Raw genomic sequence first — 20,549 nt, 5'->3', positions numbered from 1 at the left:
TTCATCTAAAATTATTGACTGTACAACTATAGTATGTCTTTGTATTAATTTTACTGGACATAGGAACACAAAATTAAACATCAGGTAATTTCAGTAAATGAATTTAAAAATGAATATATCAGTAAATTTCAGTAAATAACCCCAATGTATACTTTAGAAAAACTACATAATTGTCCTTCTTTGTGGTTACTAAGAAGATATTTAGGAAATGGAAACATTTACCTTTTAAAATCTGTATCACAATGAGAAATGTATTCTTTTCTCCCTTGAGCAGCCTTAATTTCTCACATTAATTCCATCTGGGCATGTGGATGGGAGAAGGGGACAGTGTTAGAGAGAACATTCTTCCTCTGAGGATAACAAAATAAACAAGGCACTTGACTGAGGATGATGCCTTTGTGAGAGCTGACAACATATTACAGAGATGTGGGAAATAAGGCTCAAAATGTACAGAAGTCATTTGGTGCAATTAACAGACGAGTAAGAAATACATATTTCTTGGCCATGTGTAGTGTAATATATGATTTTACATGAATTATCTGTTTTTAGTCTAAATATTTTACATAACTTGTTATGCACATAGAACTAGTAAATAGCAAGACAGTTTGGGGCCTCAGTTTACATGGCAAGAAAATCCATAAACACAATACCCCACTATAATAATCTCTGACTCCAAGAGATGTTTAGGTCACTGGTTCTCACAATGTGACCCAGCAGCCATAGGGTTTCTTGAGACTTTTCCAGGGATTCAATAAGGTCAGAAACTATTTTCATTAGAATACTAAAAAGCTATTTGCTTTTATTCACTTTCATTCTCTCATGAGAGTGTAGGACTTTTGGGCTAGGCAGAGTGCTGTGCCTAGCTGCTAGCAATGTACATCATAGAAGCTAGATATATGCCAGCGAAACTAATAAACTATGTTGAATAAATGAATGTGCTGCAACTATGTACAATAATAGACTCACAGTGAAAATACTGATACAACTATTTGGAAAAGACAGTTGCTTAATTCTTCTAATGTAATTAGTGCTTTATAGGTATAATTAAAACTAGGTAAATGAAATACATTTTGGTTGTATATAATTCCTTAATTCTATCTAAAATACCTCTCTTATCTGGTATATACATGCATGCAAAAGCAAAAATATTTTTCTAAGTATAATGACTTGTTGATACCCAGAGGTAGATCAGATAGTGGGTATAGTTAAGCAAGTTTGCAGGTTGTCATCTAGGACTTATGGAACATAATGGTTGCCCTAGATAAAATGTTTGCAAACAAACAGAGTTTTTGCTTCTATAATTTATAATTACTTAAAATCTGCTGTTCTTTATCTTATATCCACTCAGGACATGAATGAAGTTTCCAGCTTTGTTCAAGGTTCAAAGAAAGGATGCAGTGACAACAACCTGAATTATCCACCTTTTACTCCTGGTAAAGTTTATTTAATTATCTCTTTACTATTAACTGAGGATAACTGTCCTTATTTACTGGTAAATTCCAGGATATATTCCCAAATCACAAACTTTTATATAATTTTGAGAGCCTGAAATACATGTGTGTTTTTTTGTTTATTTGCTTGTTTTACTTTTGGCCAAAATATTTATGCCTAAGAAATGGAGCATACTTCTAAATTTTGGTGTAAAATATTGATTTATGTTTACCACTGATGAATTTCCCATTATTAAATAATTAATGAAGACAAACAGAATTTGTTTGAAATCATAATTTAAGTGACCATTTTTTTTTCCATGAGCACTTTGCTGTAAGTCTGTGCAGTTTATTAGATGTACCTAATATGAAGAGTTACATCTCACGTATTCTAAGAACCTCTTTTCACCATTAAAATTGGGTAAAAATTTTACCAAACAAAAAGAGGTGATCTTAGCGGAATAGATCACTTTAAGGCAATCTGAAGAAAGATAACAATAATTGTCACAACATCACATAAGTCTGCAAATTAAAGCAGAAAAACTGAAAAGCAGAGATTTAAATGATTTATAATTGTGTGACAGGTCTGCATGTATGTAATTAGATTATATTTAAATAAATTATAAAGCTTTCAAATGGGTCTGTAGTTACATGATTTACAACACAGATGGATATATTTCTATACACATGTTAAAGCCTATTTTTCATATGATTGTAATTAGGAAATGGAATATTTATTACTATAGTGCAAATCTAATGGTTAATCAATATGAGTGGAGTCCTAATTGGAACTTGGTGTAAATTGTCAACTTTCATTATTTTTAACTAAATATGATATTACATAGCATGTCATTTAAGGATTATAAAGTTTAAAATGGCAAAATATTTCTTAAGAAATATTTCTTTTATATTTTTTCTAAGATATTCTTGACAAACTCATGTATTCCAAAACAATTTGCATGGATGCTGTGCAATACTGGGGGAAACAATATGATGTTCATAGCCTCTACGGATACAGTATGGCCATAGCCACAGAGAAGTAAGTGCAGTTTCATTCAGAAATCCCTTTCATAATTATTGCCTGACATATATTTGGTGATTTACATATATTTGGATAATAATAAAAGTAAAAAAGCAAAGAAAGATAATATTTTTATAGTAAAAGATTAGAACATTAAAAACATCACTTCTTTTACTAATATTCACAAATTTGGAACTTAGTTATTAAGAACTATCTGGTATATGTATTTAGCTGTAATTCTGTTTTATTGTATAGATTTATCCTTACAAATTTTGATTCAGTGTGCTATCGCTGAATATTTGTTCTAAGCATGAACCTCACAACTGACCTCAGAGAATGGTGCTTTTAGAACAAACCTTTATTTTTTATAAACAAGGGTTTCAACTAAAATGTAGTTTTTTATTTAGTATCTCAAAAAGGAATTTTCTAATGGAATATGTTAATTGTATATTAAAAAGCAACATGATTACCTCCCCCCACCAAAAACAACAACAAAAAAAGCAAGATGATACAAAACAAAGGAAAAGGACAATCATATGTTGATTGCATACTTTTTCCAAGCATTGTACAAGGACCTATGATGCAACAGTCAACCCTAGAATCTGGGTCAAGAAATTTTAAATTTTCTCACAAACAATTGTGATCAAGTTTTAATACAAACCCATGTTTGTCTGGTCCCGAATCATACCATGATACCAAAAATTTTATACACTGTCTTCATAGTGTTTATTTACTTCACTTAAACTCAGTTGAGCATTATATATCATAGTGCATAAATAAGTAAATTTTAGAAAAGAAAAAGCAACATTGTAGTTCATATTATAAAGGTAATATTATAGAAAAAGCACCTGAGAATATTATTGTATTTTTACTATGATAGTGTGGATAATTTTATATACTATATTAATTTTTGTCTCCTTGTTCTGATTATTTTCTAATTATAGAAAAAAAATTGTCAGCAATACTCAGGTATCAATAGAAGTGAGATGAAAAATGCTCGTATTTGTTGATGGTGAACTTCTTGAAACAAATAAAATAAAATGCCTTTCAAATATGTAAATTTTATTTCAACATTGCTTGCTAATATTTGAAAATGCATGCATTAAGACATAAATAACATCATTGTGCCACAAAAATGTCTATCAGTTTCAAATTCTGATTATCACATTTTATAGTATAAAGAGATTTCAATGAGTTTAAATCATATATTTCAAAAACAAATACTGAGTAGATACAAAAAGTACATGTTTAATTTGGTAAAGAAAATCACTCATAAGTTTATTTTCTATATCTGTGAGTCTGTCTTTGTTTTGCAAATAAGTTCATTTGTGTCATATTTTTCTAGATTCCACAGATAGTTATGATGGGATGGAGGGATAAATTGGGAGTCTGGGATTTGCAGATACTAACTATTATATAAAAATAGATAAAAAACAACAGGAAACTGTATTCAATATCTTATAATAGCCTATAATGAAAAAGAACATGAAAAGGAATATATATATAGAATCACTATGCTGTACACCAGAAATTAACACATTGTAAACTGACTATACTTCAATAAAAAAGGAAGAAAATTATTCAAAGTCTAAATCATTTCTAAAAGATTTCTTTTCTCTCTGTTGATTCAAATGTATTTAACTAAGTAAATATTGATAGCTAAATATGGAATTGATATAATATAATGATAAAATGGTGGCAAATAATATGGCTTGGCTCTAGGAAATGTAATATATGAATTTAAAATTAAGATATTATAATTGATAAATGTCAGTATTTTAAAATAAATGTTATTTATTAATTAAATTTTATTTTTAGAGCTATACAAAAAGTTTTTCCTAATAAGAGAAGCTTTATTCTCACCCGGTCAACTTTTGCTGGAACTGGAAGCTATGCTGCACATTGGTTAGGAGACAATACTGCTTCATGGGAACAAATGGAATGGTCTATTTCTGGAATGCTGGAGTTTGGTTTGTTTGGAATGCCTTTGGTAAGCAGTTTTATACAATGTTATTCATAAAAACAGTAATTACACTTAATTTTGTAATTTTATCTGAGTGGCTTTTGGTGAAATGATTCAAGATATGTGACAGAAGATTTCAAGCTTTATTCTTAGAGAATTTATGAGAAAATTAAGAATGTGGATGATGACTACAACATTCAAGCTATTAAAGTGGGAATGAACAAAATTCAATCAAGTCAAACTAATTCATGAAACAAATATCAATATAAACAAGGCATAGAAAAAGCTTACATAATAAATATAAAGTACCAGAGAAAATGGTAAAGGAAAATTCACATTTGAGATCATAATAAAAGTAAATGTCAAAAGTCTAGATATATTTAAAATACTACACAATCAGTTTAGGTTAAAAAATAATAAAGCTGTTTCTCCTATTTAAAAGATAAAATAAAAGAACAGAAAAATGTATATGAGGCAATTCTAAACATAAGAAAACTGGTAAGTCCCTATAGCAAACAAAGAAAAAATATACATTGTTGATATTCAACACTAAATAGAGCCATTACATAACAAAATAAATTTAGAATATTTAAGAAATTATAGTAATTCATTTATTCCTTCTTTCATATACATTGAACAAATTGAAAACCAAAAACAAACCAAACAAACAAAAGAAAAACTAACACACACTGAGTTTTGAATTTGGAAACTAAAAAAATAATATATTATCAAATGATTCACCAAAATAACTGAATGGAAATGGGAAGAAAAATCTTAGAACTGAATGTGAACAATTTTATTTCATATCAAAACTGTGGGCTATCAGCTAAATTCATACTTAAAGGAAAAATTTTAGCCTTAAATGCTTAGATTAAAAATAAGAATGGTTAAATATTAGTGAAATCCATGATTAAGAATGCAGAATGAAAAACCAAATAAAGCTGTAGGTAGTGAAAATAAGAGAAGAAATGAATGCAATGAAAACAATGTCTTTAGAGAAAATTAACAAAGTTGAAGTACAAACGTGTCTGAAAATTGAATAAAGTTACAAATTAATGGCAAATTTTGTTCAAAAAAAGAAGAAATAAGCAATGTTACAAGGTATTTCAAGATAAGTTGTTAGTGTAGCAACTGATTAATAAACAATAGCTAAGAATAAATATTAAAACCAAGTGTAGGAATTTTTTGAGAGAATTTTAATAACTAAATAAATTAAAGATATACCATGTTTATGGATAAGAAGTCTCAAAATATTAGAAATATGCATTCTCCCCAAACTATTGTCCAAATCAGTGATATTCCAATTTAAACTAAAGGGAATTTGGAGAACATAAAAGATTATTCTAAACTTCATGTGGAAGACAGTACAATTTAAAGAAGTAGAAAAGAGCACAAGAATTTACCTTACCAGGTAAAACAGTAATATAACACAGTGATACTTAACTGTGAATATTCAAATAGATTAAGTTGACAAAGTAAGACATGGGCCCATGCGTTAATGGAAATGCGTTTAATGATAGCACTATCACTGTAAATCAACCATTCATATGAACAAATGATTATCCATTTAAGAAACCAAATAAAATGGATCCATGTCTCATACTGTACACAAAAATCAATCCCAGATGGACTAAAGACCTACATGTGAAAAGTAAACTTTAAACATCTAAGAAGAAAATATAAGTGGGTAAGTTTTTGACATAACGTTAAAAGAAAAATTTCTTAAACAGAACATAGAAGGGACAAATAATAAAGAAGCAAATTTGATTTCAACTAAATGAAAACTTCTGTTCATCAAAAGTCTATTTTAAAAAGTTAAAAATAAAATATTGCCTACTACTGGAAATTATATTTTCAATTCATATAGCCAATAAAGGATTAGTATTTAATTTGAAGTAAATTCGTAGAAGATAAAAACAATAGAAAAATTTAAAAGGATATAAATAGGCTATTCTATAAGAAGAGAAACCCATATGGACTCAATACAAATATGAAAAAATTTTCTGCTTTTCTTATAATTAGAGGAATGCAAGAACTTTGGTAAGATATATTGTATATATAGGTAGTAAAAATTAAAAGTCTAAAAATATCAAAAATTGTCAAGAAAATAGAGCAATTGGAAATTTTATGTATTGTTACTGTGATTATAAATGGTTATAACCAGGTTTGATTAAACAATGTACATTTCCAATAAATCAAAAAAAATCCTATGTAGATATATGTATTACAGAATGAGTAAATTTTTTACATATTCAGAAAGAAGCCAACATACACATTTCATAAAAGTATATTTTATAGTGATAGGATCCCATAAAATACAGAACTACAGCTACATTGACATAATTAAATCTCACAAAAATAATGCTTTGTGAGAAAAATGAAATGCAGTGTAATACATTCAACATATAATTTATATAAAGTGAAAAATCATGTTAAACAATGTTATATATTGTTTATAGATACAAATATACTATTTTGAAAAAAAAAGAAATGCTTGTAAACAGTAAGTACTTAATTAAGGGTAGTATTTTTTTCTGGAGGGTCCTTGAAGAAAAAGGAATGCAATTTTATATGAGTATATATCTGGCAATTTTTTTTTTACTCTTTTATTCCTACACTAATATATTATCAATGGGAAAAATCAAATCATAGGATGTGAGCCTTGGATTAAGAAGCAAAACATTTTACTAATACAATTTCAGCTTTATACGTTAGAGGCAAGTATATGGCAAAAATGGAAAATAAAGAAACTAGGCTAAGGAAGAGTGTGTGAAGACAGTGAAACAAAGTTTCTAAATAGTGCAAATTAATCATTTGAGGCATAAAATGTGATGTTCTGGGCAAATTTGAGAATCTATACATGATAAATTTTATATATATATATTACTTAGGTTGGAGCAGATATCTGTGGATTTGTGGCTGAGACCACGGAAGAACTTTGCAGAAGATGGATGCAACTTGGGGCATTTTATCCATTTTCCAGAAACCACAATGCTGATGGATATCAGGTAAATGCCTCTTGTTTTTCATGTTTCAATATAAAACACAAAAACAGTATTTTTAGCAATGTACTTAAATTTATATCTATAGAGGATCTGGGCTGAAAGTTTGTAGTATAATTCTTAAAGAAGAATTAGAGCTTCTCTTCTCAAGGCCTATACATATTTTGTATATTAAAATATGGTCTAATAAGGAAATCATAGAACATAATATAGTCACACCATAAATATTTTATTCAAGCCTAAGGCATATATATTTTCAATTAAAGCCAAAGATTTTTGTGAGTCTAAATTCTTAGATTCTACCAATATAAATTCCAGGTGACTTTTCTTCCATGAAAAAATATAATATACTATTAAGGATTTCTAGTTTTTGTTTCATTAAAGATACACAAGAAATTAAAGATATTGGAAAGCAGTTTGAGTCCAGAATCTTTCTATAATAAATAAAATTGGAATGACAGGTGGGGAAAAAATAAAACTAACACATTTACAACATGCATCTGAACCGATGGGGAGCTATTTTACCAACCCTGAGCACTAAGCATGCCGTAGGTTCTCATAGGCACATTTTTCAGAGGGAATGAGGAAATTAGGTGAAAACATAAGTCAACTAAGTGCATGTTGGTTGAGAAATTATTCACTCTTCACACACTGGGGCTTAATTCTGTTTGAGAAGAGGGACAACCACTCAGAGCTCAGCCTGGAAGGAAGCATGATAGTACAGAAGTAAAAGGTATAAATTGAGTGTTAGTCACTTGCTAAACTGCCTAAATGATGCTTTCAAGAAATGTATGTTATTGGGAAATCTTGGTATGAAGTGCATTATACTCTATGTTTATTTCTGTCCTCCAAAAAAGTAGATGCCAAGGCAGAATTAGACATGTTAGAGATTTATTGGTGAAATGCTTGTGAAGAAAAAAGGAAAGGAAGCAGGAGAAGGTGGAGATAGCCTTCAGATCACAATCCAGGTCTGAACCTGATGAAGATATAGGCAAAGAAGGAGGTTTGATTGGGAGAGTCACATACTACAGCCCAGTTCTAAGGAAGCCTCTGTCAGCCCCGTGGGGAGACTCCAAGGCAAAGTTGATCACTGGAGGAATCCTTTATCTCCCAGGAATGGGCCTGAACAGTAGTCCTTCACTGCTCATTGATTACCTGGGAGCAGCCAAAGGGAAATATGGCTTTAGGGTAAATATGATGGTGAATCCAGGGAGGCAATAGCTGGTACCCTCAGTTAATTTTGTTACCCATAACAGGCAATCTCAGTAAATTGCTCACATCGTTACACCTTGGCTGAGAGAGTCAGTTGATCTTGCTTGGGCTCAGCAGGGAGGCTGTCCTTCAAGCTGCAAGCCTACAGGCTGGCCAGGCAGCTCTGTTTCCCTTATCCCTGGGCTAGCTGACCACCTGGGCTTATCGTTCTAATGGCAATGGAAAGGGACAAGACAGCAAGTCCTCATGTAAGCACATTTCAAACCCTTACTTGAAGGTAAAGGCGTCACATGTACTAAGACTCCATTGGCCAGAGTATGTCATGTAACTGAGCACAAAGTCAAGTGGTGGGGCAGTACACTCCACCTTTAGAGGTAGAGACTGCAATGTTTATGTAAAAGATTATGTATGCAAAAATTGTGAGTACATGGAAGCATGAAAATTAGAACCAATAATTCAATCTACCACAATAATAGAAATAAAGTATTCTTCGTTAAAATATTTTTTTCATTTTCTCTGTGTATATTTAAATGAGAGATGCCCACTTTACAATAAAGTTTAATTAATAATATATGTAAATGAATATATAAAAATAGAAATATTCATATACTTTGATGATGGAAGTAGGAGTAATCACAACTTTTTATAAACAAGCTGAAAAGTATTCAATTTGATTTTCAAAAATGGATTAATGCTTCTATTTTAATTTTTATTCATATTCTAGCTTTCTTACTTCAATTCCTCTGTTTATCCCACAGCATCAGGATCCAGCATTTTTTGGACAGAATTCTCTTTTGGTTAATTCATCAAGGCATTATTTGAATATTCGCTATACCTTACTACCTTTCCTCTATACTCTGTTTTATAAAGCCCATATGTTTGGAGAAACAGTAGCAAGGCCATTTCTTCATGAGTGAGTATTATGTTCAATGTCTTTCAAATTATATTCAGACATATATTGAAAAATGAATGGAAGTAAATCAGATGTCAAGCAGATTTCTGCTGTTTGTTCTTACATTTGTATAAATGATTTGATGAATTGTGGAATGCTAGTAGTAAATATAATTAATTTGGTGAATTGGACAGGAATAATCTAGAAATGAAAGAATTATGTAGAATTTAAAAGCAAAAGATATGTAGAATATATTAGAGAAATATCAGTAAGCAAGATGAAATACAGAATTATTAAAACACAATCATGCACATATTATGACAATTATCTAAATATAGATCGAGTATACTATCATTACAAAACAACAAATTGTGCTTGTTTTGTATATCTTGACCAAAGCAGGACCTTCCCTCAAGAAATAACTAAAGATCCTTTCAAATCCAAGTTAAAATGGGAGTTTATAAAGAAAGAGTTTAAAGAGAAGAAAGTAGAATGTGAAAGATTTCTGACACTTTATGAACCTATCTTACAGGAGAAAATGAATTAGCCAAAACAATTGTTTACTACAGATAAAATTGAGCCTTATCATATATGATAGATTTTTTTTGAGTCCCAAATGAACTAATTTCCTCTCCTCATCTCTCCCCACTTTCTCATCTCTCTCCCTTCCTTCCTGCCGCTCTTTTTTTTGAGTGTTAGATGAACCATAAGGATGTAAGAACTGTTGATTCAAAATGACATATCAAACAAGTAAAATTAAAGTTAATAATTATTCCCAGGGAAAAACTTAAAAGATAAACCAAATGAGAGATTTGGATAAACTTATTTTTTATCTTTATATTGTAAACATTGTTGTTGTTCTTAGATTTTATGAGGATACTAACAGCTGGATTGAGGACACTCAGTTCCTGTGGGGCCCCTGTTTACTTATTACCCCTGTCTTGAGACAGGTAGGTTTTACAATTTTAATAAATTTATTGCTTAAAGGGAACTTTGTATAACCAAAGCCACACTAAATTACAAAACATTTGGATAATAAATTTTACTCAATAGACTGTTTCAGCCTGGTAAATGTCAAATTGAATTCTAAAATGTAGAAGAAATTTTGAAAAATTATAATAAATATATTAAGTAGACTTATGCTTTTCAAATATATAATATGTAACTGTAATTGGGGAGAAAATTATATACAATTAGTATTCTTCTTAAAAAGAGAACTATTTAAATTGTGCTGAACACTGGAATTTGACACAACACTGTAAAATTATTATGAATCAATAAAAAATGTAAAAAAAAAAGAGCTATTTATGAAATCAAATCAAATCTTATAATAATAAGAAGAAACTCTCATTTAAGTAGACAGACATTAAAATTTTGCTATATTGTAAATAAAGGAGGACTTGAAAAACAGTAGATCATATGAAAATGTTGAAAAACAGTAGAATGAGATATTTGTTTTTTACCTATTATTTAAAAGTCTGTATGTCATGGAAATATACAGAAATGAATGTGTTCACACTCACAATTACCATGTAGGATATAATAGTACAGATGCGTGCATCCACTATTTTAATTGCCATTTAAATTCATTTCATTTTTGCTTTTGGAATATTTTATATTGTGATATTATCTTAAACTAGTAAAATAGTCTTTTGAATATTACTTATAGAAATATTTAAGTGTAACAGTACAAAGAAAGTTTTATTTCCCTTCACTATGAAAATCCAACTTAATATTTGATGTGTTTCTCTTCTGTTAAGTATTGAAGTAAAAAAATATATGTATGCATATAAATTATCTTGCTTTATTTTAGGGAGCAACTATAGTGAGTGCATACATCCCTAATGCTACTTGGTATGATTATGAAACTGTAAGTAACCTAATATAATAATAGACTCCAAAGTATTATATTATTCAACATCTGTAAAGGAAACTTAACTCCAAACACACAGCATATTTTATTTCAGTATTTGTTATTATTATTAAAAACTTCTAAGTTTTAACAATGTGTTAAAGTCTATGCAGGTATATATACATTTTGTTGCACATGATTAATATGAAGTTATATTCTTTAGTATAAAGGCTTATCTGTTTTAAATTGTGGAAATAAAAGGTCAAGAGTAATTTTAGGAAGAAGTGGTAACTTATTTTAATACTTTTCCTATTTTACATATTTATCTTACAGCCAAAAAAACTGAGTATTGAGCTAATCATAAACATTTGTTTTTATACATTATATTGAAATGTTAGGGAAAGATTTTCATTTCAACCTTGAAAAGGCAACATAGCAGGATTCATACACACAGCCTATTTTTTTTTAATTGACCAGGACCTTCTGAGTATTTATTTTAAAGAGAAATATTTTGTATAGCATTTATATTTGCTAAGCAGATTTATTTTATAAGAAACAGTGATGATTTAAAAATCCTTTCTAAAGATGTGGTTAACTTTAAACAAAAACAAAAAATAAAAAGCAAGGCTAATTAAGAATATTGTTAATTATTGTAGAAGAGAAATGGATTTCTCTATGTTGATTTTTTTTTGATAAAGTGAACTTATTTTCCTATTGATTAGTTCAGTAAACTGAAAAAAAAGTTTTCTCTGAATGTTAGAAAACATGTTAATATTCATTAAAATGATATGAATTGCTAGTAATAAAAATTATTTCTGTGTGTACATTCTATGCGTAATTCTTGTGAAATGGGATTTAATATCCTTGAAATAATAAAAAATGTTTTTATCTTCCAAACATTAGGGTGCAAAAAGGCCATGGAAAAAACAACGTGTTGATATGTATCTTCCAGGAGACAAAATAGGATTACATCTTAGAGGAGGTTATATTATCCCCATTCAACAACCTGCTGTGACTACAACTGCAAGGTAAAATGAAAAGACATTAACTGAAATCTGAAATATAATTCAAGTTTTAATATTTCATATTTTATTAAGAATCAAAGATTCATGTTTAGTTTTTTTCACCAGAAAATATTTGACATATGTAAGGAATTCTTAAATATAACCATCATAGTTATGAAAAAGAAGAATAAAATTGTGTATATTACTACAAATTTCTTGATTTAAAAAGTGAACAGTTAGATTAGAAATTTATTTCCTGTGTCAAAAGTGTACTGACATTCTCTAAAGAATATGTATGATTAAATTGCTGATTCTTAATAAAAAATGAAATATTAAACTAAGTTATATAATTGATCAAATTGTCACTTTTTACATACTTGGATTCTCAAAACATGAATATCACAATGTTTTTCTTTTGGCTAAAATATTTTAAGTTAACAAATGAGGTAGATATTCCTGTTTAGGTAAAGAACAATATAGAAACTAAGTTTGTCAGTAAGAATAAATTTCATAAATATTTAGAAAAAAAGAAGAAACTTGAATATTCTGGTGCTTCATTTGGTAACATTCATTCTGGGCACCTGGACAGAACATGTCATGTTGAGTCCATATGTATCCCCATCTTCTACAGCACCCCAACAGAGAGACGCACTCTATTCCTTACCCTGCTGTATCTTCTTCATAGCATTAAGAATATCTGGAATTATACTGTTTACTTGTTCTTGTATGTAGTGAGTCTCTTCCTCTAGACTATAAACTCCATGAAGGCAGAAATGTCACTTTTCACTACTTTAGTCCCCTAACCAATAATAGTGTCAACCTATTATGGAATAGGATTCCTATTTTCTCTGAATATTTGTTAAAAGGAACAAGTTACTGAGTGAATCAATGAGTGTTAGTAATTTCACTAATTTTGCATTCTAGAATTATTTTCGTACTGTAACTGTTTCATGACTATGTTCTCAAAAAAATTGGTTTTACTCTAGTGCTATATTGAACAAGAGAAACATTCATTTTGATGAGTGCATGGTGGAAGAAATATATTCTTTATAGAGCAGTTACCTGGATTCTGTAGCTCCATGGGTACTATTTTAGGTTTAAAAACCTATAGTAATCTATAACTAAAAAAAAAAATCAAATGTTTCATTTCTCATGATAAAGTTAGCTTCACTTGTAAGATTATTAGAGATTCCACTTAGCATTTAAAATATTATCATATTATACTTCTCATTATTTTGTAACCTTGATACGTTATAATTTAAGATTAATTTATATGTGCCAAATACATGTTGAATTGAGCATTCATAAGATATATTTAATTTTATTGTTTGCGTTGAAATAGTATCACATTGTTTCATTTTTGCAGATGTCTTGGCCTCTAAGAAATTCCATATTATTTACTATATTTATTCCTTTTATTTATTTTCCACGTATATAAATTATTTTTCTCATTGATAAATTATTAAAAAGTATAGACATGAATTTTATTAATATCAATGTTCTTATGTGAATGCAGAACTCCTACAAATCCATTCTGTTGAAATTGATTTATGTATAGGATATTTCACTATTACAAATTTATTTTTAACATATATACATCCTAACTTGCTTAACAGCCGAATGAACCCTCTAGGACTTATAGTTGCACTAGATGAAGATAACACAGCAAAAGGAGACTTTTTCTGGGATGATGGAGAAACTACAAGTAAGTCTCAAAGTGATATACTTTTAAATGTTCATTTTGATGATGGGAAATTTTGCCTTCATTATAAAGTTGCATCCATTTAAAAAATGTGACAAGTTTTCATTTTTAATTTCTGTTTTTATCTATCTTAGGACTTTAAGTTACTTTATGGAATTTAACATTGTTATTTAAATTATATATATTTAATTACAATATTTAGTTTTGCCTTTTTGTTCATTGTAAAAGTCTTTGACAAGCATAGATATCTTTATTTATTAGATTATTATTTTAATTAGTTAATAAATTCATAGATGTGTAAATTGCATCATATTTTTAACTATCTTAAATGATTATAGTGATTAAAACTAAAATTTTATTACTATAAAAGAAAGCCAACATTAAAGCTTAAGTTAATTAATATCAAATTATTTAAGATAAGAATCTTAACATATAAATATTTCAAAATTTATTTCAATTATTAAGTGTCTTTAATTTCATTTCATGAGACCCAAACTTGAGAATTCAGCACACCAAAGAAGTTAAAAAAAGAGTCATTTTTTTTTACTAATATCTAATTATGCCATAGAAAACTTATGTTTGTATTTACTTAGTCAATTACAATTATCCTCATAGTTTAGATTTTTAAATGTTACTTCTTTTAATAGAGGGATTTTAGGTATGTATTTGGAATATGTATGTATAAAAAATTATAGTTTAGCTTCTATTATAGTTCACTAGTTCTCAGATGTATTAAAGAATGTCCTATATGCCTTTATACATAGTATATGAAACATCCAAATATCTCTAACTTAACTCCAAGAAGCAGTCTACTATATATGGATGTACTCTTACATTTGAAAATATGGAATCTATGAAAAAAAATCCTGTTCTTTTTAAAGTCTTATCTGTCTATAAAAATATAGATGATGACAATATATCTGCTCCACCAGAATATATATATATAATGTATGTATGTATATGTATTGTCTTCCCCTTGTCAGTTGATGGTAATTTCATCTCTACAAGATGCCAAAAACTTTAGAGTTGACTCTCTTCTCTCACAGCCTAGGAATTTCTCTTGGTAACAGCTTGATCCAGGTTCTCTCATCAGCTCCAGTATTATTGTAACTACTTTTCATTTTAATTACTGTAGTAGCTCCCTAACAGATCTATAGGTCAAAAGCTCTTGGCAGTCCCTTTTTACATTCTATTTACTACCTAGCAGATAGAGTAATCCTTTTAAAAGATGACTCAAATCATCACACCTCTGTTCAAAATCTTCTAATGATTCTCCATTTTACCCAGTTAGGAGCCACAGTCTTTACCAAGAGACAGAGTGGTCACCATGTCCCCCTGTACATTTTAAGCACATCAGCCTTCTTGTTCTTTTTCAAAGCCTAAGCACACTAGGTTGAGCTCTGCCCTAAGAATAGGTTACAAGAATTTAACTCATAGAAATTCTATAAGAGTGGATTTCAGCAGAACTAAATTTTTTATAATTTTCAGTTAAAGAATGTTGTTGAGATAATATCTCTATTTGTTGCACATGGGACTTCTAAGGTTATTATTATTTCTCAAATTTTATAAATATTCCAAATGCATTCCTTTCTTTCTACTTGCAAAAATGTATATTGATAATTTACTTCATATAAGATGTTTAAAAATACGAGTCGTGATTTAATCAATCTGACATCTATATACTTACGTGTGCTAAAAAATTAAAAATCAGAATTTTCTGAATAATGAATCAAACATGCAAACAATAAAATGACTTTCAATTCAGATTCTGATTCAAATTTTATTTCTTAGTATTAAGATTTTAAGGAAATTAATGTTACTGAATGTACTGCACATCAATTCTAGGATTCCCTTTATATTTTTCACTCTTATTTCTTTCTAATTATTTTAGTTATAATCTTTAGTTTACTGTTAAAGAAACATGTTGATATAAAGTTTTGTTACATATATGATGCAGAAAATAGTTGTTTTCTTCCATTTTCCTTGTTAAAATTTATTTGAATCTTTAACATGTCTCCACAGTCACTCTTTTTTTCTTCAAATAATTTTTAAAAATTGAAAGATGCAAAAGAAAATTGTGGATTGTTGTATTCCTGAGATAAACTGAATGTTATATGGTTTACTAGAAAGAGATAAAATATCATTCAAAACAACAAATTTAGAATTATATGTATTTTACTGTAAGCTTTGCATTCTCTGAATTTCCATAAATATTTAGCAGTATTTGAAAAATCGAGCTAGGCAAATATGTACTCATTATCTTTAATTCCTCAGAAAATAGGCTACCAAAATTGTTTCATTTGAAGATAATTAAAAATATAATCTATTTAATTTGCTTCCTTATAGTAATTTCTGTTTTTTTCAAATTTCCTGTGTTGTCTAACTATAAAAATAAAACAGAGAATTTAACATTACATTTTGTTCTGATAACTTTATTTTTTCCTATTTCAGATACTATACAAAATGGCAACTACATTTTATATTCATTTTCAGTTTCTAATGTAAGCATTCTCCTTGGACACATAGTTAAATATATACCTTGTTAATATCTGGGTTATGCCTTTATTATGGACCTTCCTTGGAAAGATGTTTCATTTACCTCCAGAATTCGATGCAAAGAAATGCAGTGAACTGTTAAATTGCTAAATTATAAATAAATTACTGTAACTTATAAAATTTGAATATAATAGATGAGTTTCTGATAATGAAATTCATTCACGGAAATATTTAGACTTCTTGTAGCACTATGTCTGGTTTAAGCAACATGTCTGTCCTAGGAAAATAATTTTTGAAAATGTTTTAATTTATCAATCACTGCAATATTTTGTCATGGCTTTGGAGTGAAAATAGTAAAACTATGCACAAGGTTAAATTTTGAATAATTAGTAGCAGTGATTTTTGTAGATGTTGGATTTCTTCATACATTCTTTTTTGCCAAAGCTAAGTTATTCTTCACTAACTTTAGGGCTAGAATGAGAAGGGATATACATGAGTTGAATCATGCATAATTTAGATTATCTCTGAAAAAAAATTAATGACATGTATACCAAAAATTTGAAAAGAGTTAACTAATTAGTATAATTTATATAGGGTACTTGAATGTGGAAAGCTATTGAGAATGGAGGATTAAATGATTAGTTCTTTTCCTATTATACTATATTATTAAATACTAAGTAATGCTATAATTAAATACTAAATACAAAATAACACTAAATAACTAGTAATATCAAATATCAAATATCAAATAAATAAATTCTTTGTGTAGGATAGAATATTTTATTAGAATTTCGTCTAATTCCTAAGTCCTTTGGCCTAGGATTTTTCACTTAGCAATTTTCATAAAAATATGTTTGGTTAATTACTTTTTTATTCAGTAAATATGCTATAATTTCTATATTTCTAGGACTGTAAGATTTAATCAATATAAATGTACACTTGTGCTGTTTGTATTCTATGACTTTCTACTTGATATATTATATTTCCTTTTTTCAGAACAAATTAGATATTATATGCACACATTCATCATACCAGGAAGGAACCACTTTAGCATTTGAGACTATAAAAATCCTTGGGTTGATAGACACTGTTACAGAAGTGACAGTGGTGGAGGATAATCAACCAATGACAGCTCACTACAATTTCACTTACGATGCTTCTAACCAGGTAATCTTTTTAAGATACAATCTTTTAAGATATTTTAGCTTTCACATACTGTTAAATTTAACATTATATAACCATTCAGGCTCTTGACTTTGTGATTTTTTTTTCTTCATGATATATCCTTCTTTTCGATCCCTTTTGCTGCTGACATTCCAATATTTGGTCATTTCAATTTATGTTACCATGTCAAACAAGGGAAATCCATACTAATTCTCTCTTTCTCTTTCATTTTATCTTGGCTGTTCACTAGTGTATGACTTCCTAATATTTTTATATCATTTCCCTAACCCTGAATTGTAACTTACCTATTGCATACAATAAAAATCTACATGTTTCAGTTTCTCATTTAAGACTCCTCTAAGGTGTTGATTTAATATGTTTCTTCAGTCAGTCTTCCTGCTTCTCCTTTCATGAACTCTCTCTTCTTTGATACATCTAGTGCTTTTTTCCCCCCAAATTTTGTTTACACTCTTCCCTTCTAGTAATCCTTTCCTTATCCTGTAATTTTTGCTTCTTTCAGCAGGTGTACTAAAGAGGGAAAAGGAATGGCAGAATTGGGCTGAAATTCCAGCCCTACAGTCAGTGCATTTAAGCATAATAAATTAATCTCTTGTTATCTCACCTTCCTCATCTGTAAAATGTAGTATTTAATAATAAATGTTATTGGGTAATAAATTAATGTATTTTAAATGTTAGAGAAAAATAATTTAAACATTGGAAGTGATTTTCATTGGTATTTGCTTTGCTGCCATTCATATAATCCTAATTATTAGTAATATCAGCATAAGTACTAAATTGTGATACAGAACATTTTCTATGGAGTATTTCTGTCTAACTCCTAAGCCTTCTGGCTCAGAGTTTTTCACTTAAAAATTTTCATAAGAATATGTATTGGTTAACTATTTTTTTATTTAGTAAAGACACTGTAATGTGTATATATATATATATATATACACACATTATATATATATATTCCTAGGACTGTAAGAAATAATCAGTGTAACTTAAATAATACAGGCTTATTGAGAACTTTATGACTCTAACAAAGATTATCAAGAGGGCATAATACAAAGTAATTTGATTTGGTTTTTATAATCTCAGTTTATATTTTCTATTTTTAAACTTATGTAGAAATTTACACAGTTGTAGATACATGTTTCTAATTCTGCTGTGCTTAGACTGATATTTATATGAATTTTTATTCCTGAATTATTAAAGTTAAGTTAAATATAAATAAGTAAGCTATGCATATTATTCCCAAGGCATATAAACAATAACCAAACAAAAATTTACAATATTCCAATAATGGAAATAACTGTGTACTAGAATGTGTGTCTGTGTGTGTGTAAATATATATATATATACATATGTATATGTGTATATATATATATATATCCTCCATATATAGAATGTGTGTATTCTATCCTCTTAATTTTTTTCTTTTTGTATAATACCGTATTATCTTCCCTCTAACTTGTCTCTCAAATATTTATAAGCAGTGGATAAAACTACGGAAATAAATAAATAAATATTCTCCTCCTCTGACTCTGGGAGCTTCCAAATAAACCAGAGCAGTCAATTTTTTCTTCGGTTTTTCTTCCTTGTGGGAATTAACATTTATTTCATACCGAGTATGCCCCAGGCATTGTGTGAGGTGTATTAAATTTTACATATTCATTCTATATAGCAACCTCTTTTAGTAGGGATCTTTATCCCCATTTGACAGGGGGAGGAAATTGAAGATGAAATAGGATAAACAATTTCCCTAAAGAATCATGAGCAATAAGTGGCAGAACTGAGAATTGAACTCATGTCTGCATTTCAAGACAATGTTTTTCATCAGTATTCTACAGTTTCACAGTTTTCCTGTCTTGAGGTTCTAGCTATTTCAGTGGCATGACATTTTTTCTCCTTTCTAGTCTTTTCGTTTAATATTGTATTAAAACTATTCATGATTTGATTTGAAAAAATTCTGTGGGGTTGCTGAATTTTATGAATATTAAGTATTTTTAAATTGTCCAGTAGTCACAAATACTCTTTAATGTTTTTTTTTTAATCTTCAAAGAATCTCCTAATTTATAATCTCAAGTTTAACCTTGGAAGAAACTTTACTGTTCAATGGGATCAAACTTTATTGGAAATTGAAAAATTTACTTGTTATCCAGATGCAGGAACTGCAACTAAAGAAAGCTGCGAGGATCGTGGCTGTTTATGGCAAACGGTAATAAGAATTTTAATTATTCGTGACATAGCTGTCAATGTAAACTTTACATAGTTTAATTTTAATTCTACTGCATGTAAATTAAATTCATCTAGAGAAGCATCTGAAATTTGAAATCAAGACTTTTGAAATTAGGAAATTAAGGAATACATAGAATCTATGCCACCATAGAAATCGCCCCCATCCCTCTCCGTTGCTTGATAAAGCAGCATAATCTATACCATTATGAACGTTTATGGAAGAATTGAAGAAAAGAAGTGAGGAAGGGAAAGAATTCTGAAATCAATGAAAGCCAAATAGTGAAGTATCTTTCCAATATACCTCCAATATCTTCTCTTTAAATTGCAGCTCTTCATTCAACTCCATACCCATCCCCCATTGCATTCAGTCCAAGGTCATTTATTTCCATTATCAAAACGAATCTAAAGGATGGGTACTAAAGTTCAAATAACCTCTAACGAGAAAATGTGAAAAATTTATTTTTTCCACTACTGTTAGTATTCAGCATCTTATAGATTTTTAGGTCAAATAAATGAAGCTTTAACATTAGAAGTCCATTAAATATGACGATTTAAGGTACAGATAAAACT

The 20,549-nt window shown here is 28.8% G+C and overlaps 1 protein-coding gene across 1 annotated transcript in view; it reads left to right on the top strand.

Annotated features, from left to right (window-relative positions):
- Nucleotides 1–20,549, top strand: part of SI (sucrase-isomaltase) — an 83,179-nt gene that overhangs the window by 19,865 nt on the left and 42,765 nt on the right. Inside the window, exons 13-24 of the mRNA XM_006200847.3 lie at nucleotides 1,349–1,433; nucleotides 2,352–2,469; nucleotides 4,270–4,441; nucleotides 7,306–7,422; nucleotides 9,387–9,541; nucleotides 10,386–10,470; nucleotides 11,334–11,390; nucleotides 12,276–12,400; nucleotides 13,993–14,081; nucleotides 16,530–16,579; nucleotides 17,571–17,741; nucleotides 19,804–19,959. Coding sequence (XP_006200909.2) covers nucleotides 1,349–1,433; nucleotides 2,352–2,469; nucleotides 4,270–4,441; nucleotides 7,306–7,422; nucleotides 9,387–9,541; nucleotides 10,386–10,470; nucleotides 11,334–11,390; nucleotides 12,276–12,400; nucleotides 13,993–14,081; nucleotides 16,530–16,579; nucleotides 17,571–17,741; nucleotides 19,804–19,959 — 1,380 coding nt within the window. The remainder of the gene's footprint in view (nucleotides 1–1,348; nucleotides 1,434–2,351; nucleotides 2,470–4,269; nucleotides 4,442–7,305; nucleotides 7,423–9,386; nucleotides 9,542–10,385; nucleotides 10,471–11,333; nucleotides 11,391–12,275; nucleotides 12,401–13,992; nucleotides 14,082–16,529; nucleotides 16,580–17,570; nucleotides 17,742–19,803; nucleotides 19,960–20,549) is intronic.

The sequence above is a fragment of the Vicugna pacos genome, chromosome 1 (genome assembly GCF_048564905.1).
Source record: "Vicugna pacos chromosome 1, VicPac4, whole genome shotgun sequence".
In the NCBI taxonomy this organism is placed as follows: domain Eukaryota; kingdom Metazoa; phylum Chordata; class Mammalia; order Artiodactyla; family Camelidae; genus Vicugna; species Vicugna pacos.
The sequence above is the reverse complement of the archived record's forward strand: the minus strand, read 5'-3'. Positions and strand labels throughout refer to the sequence as shown.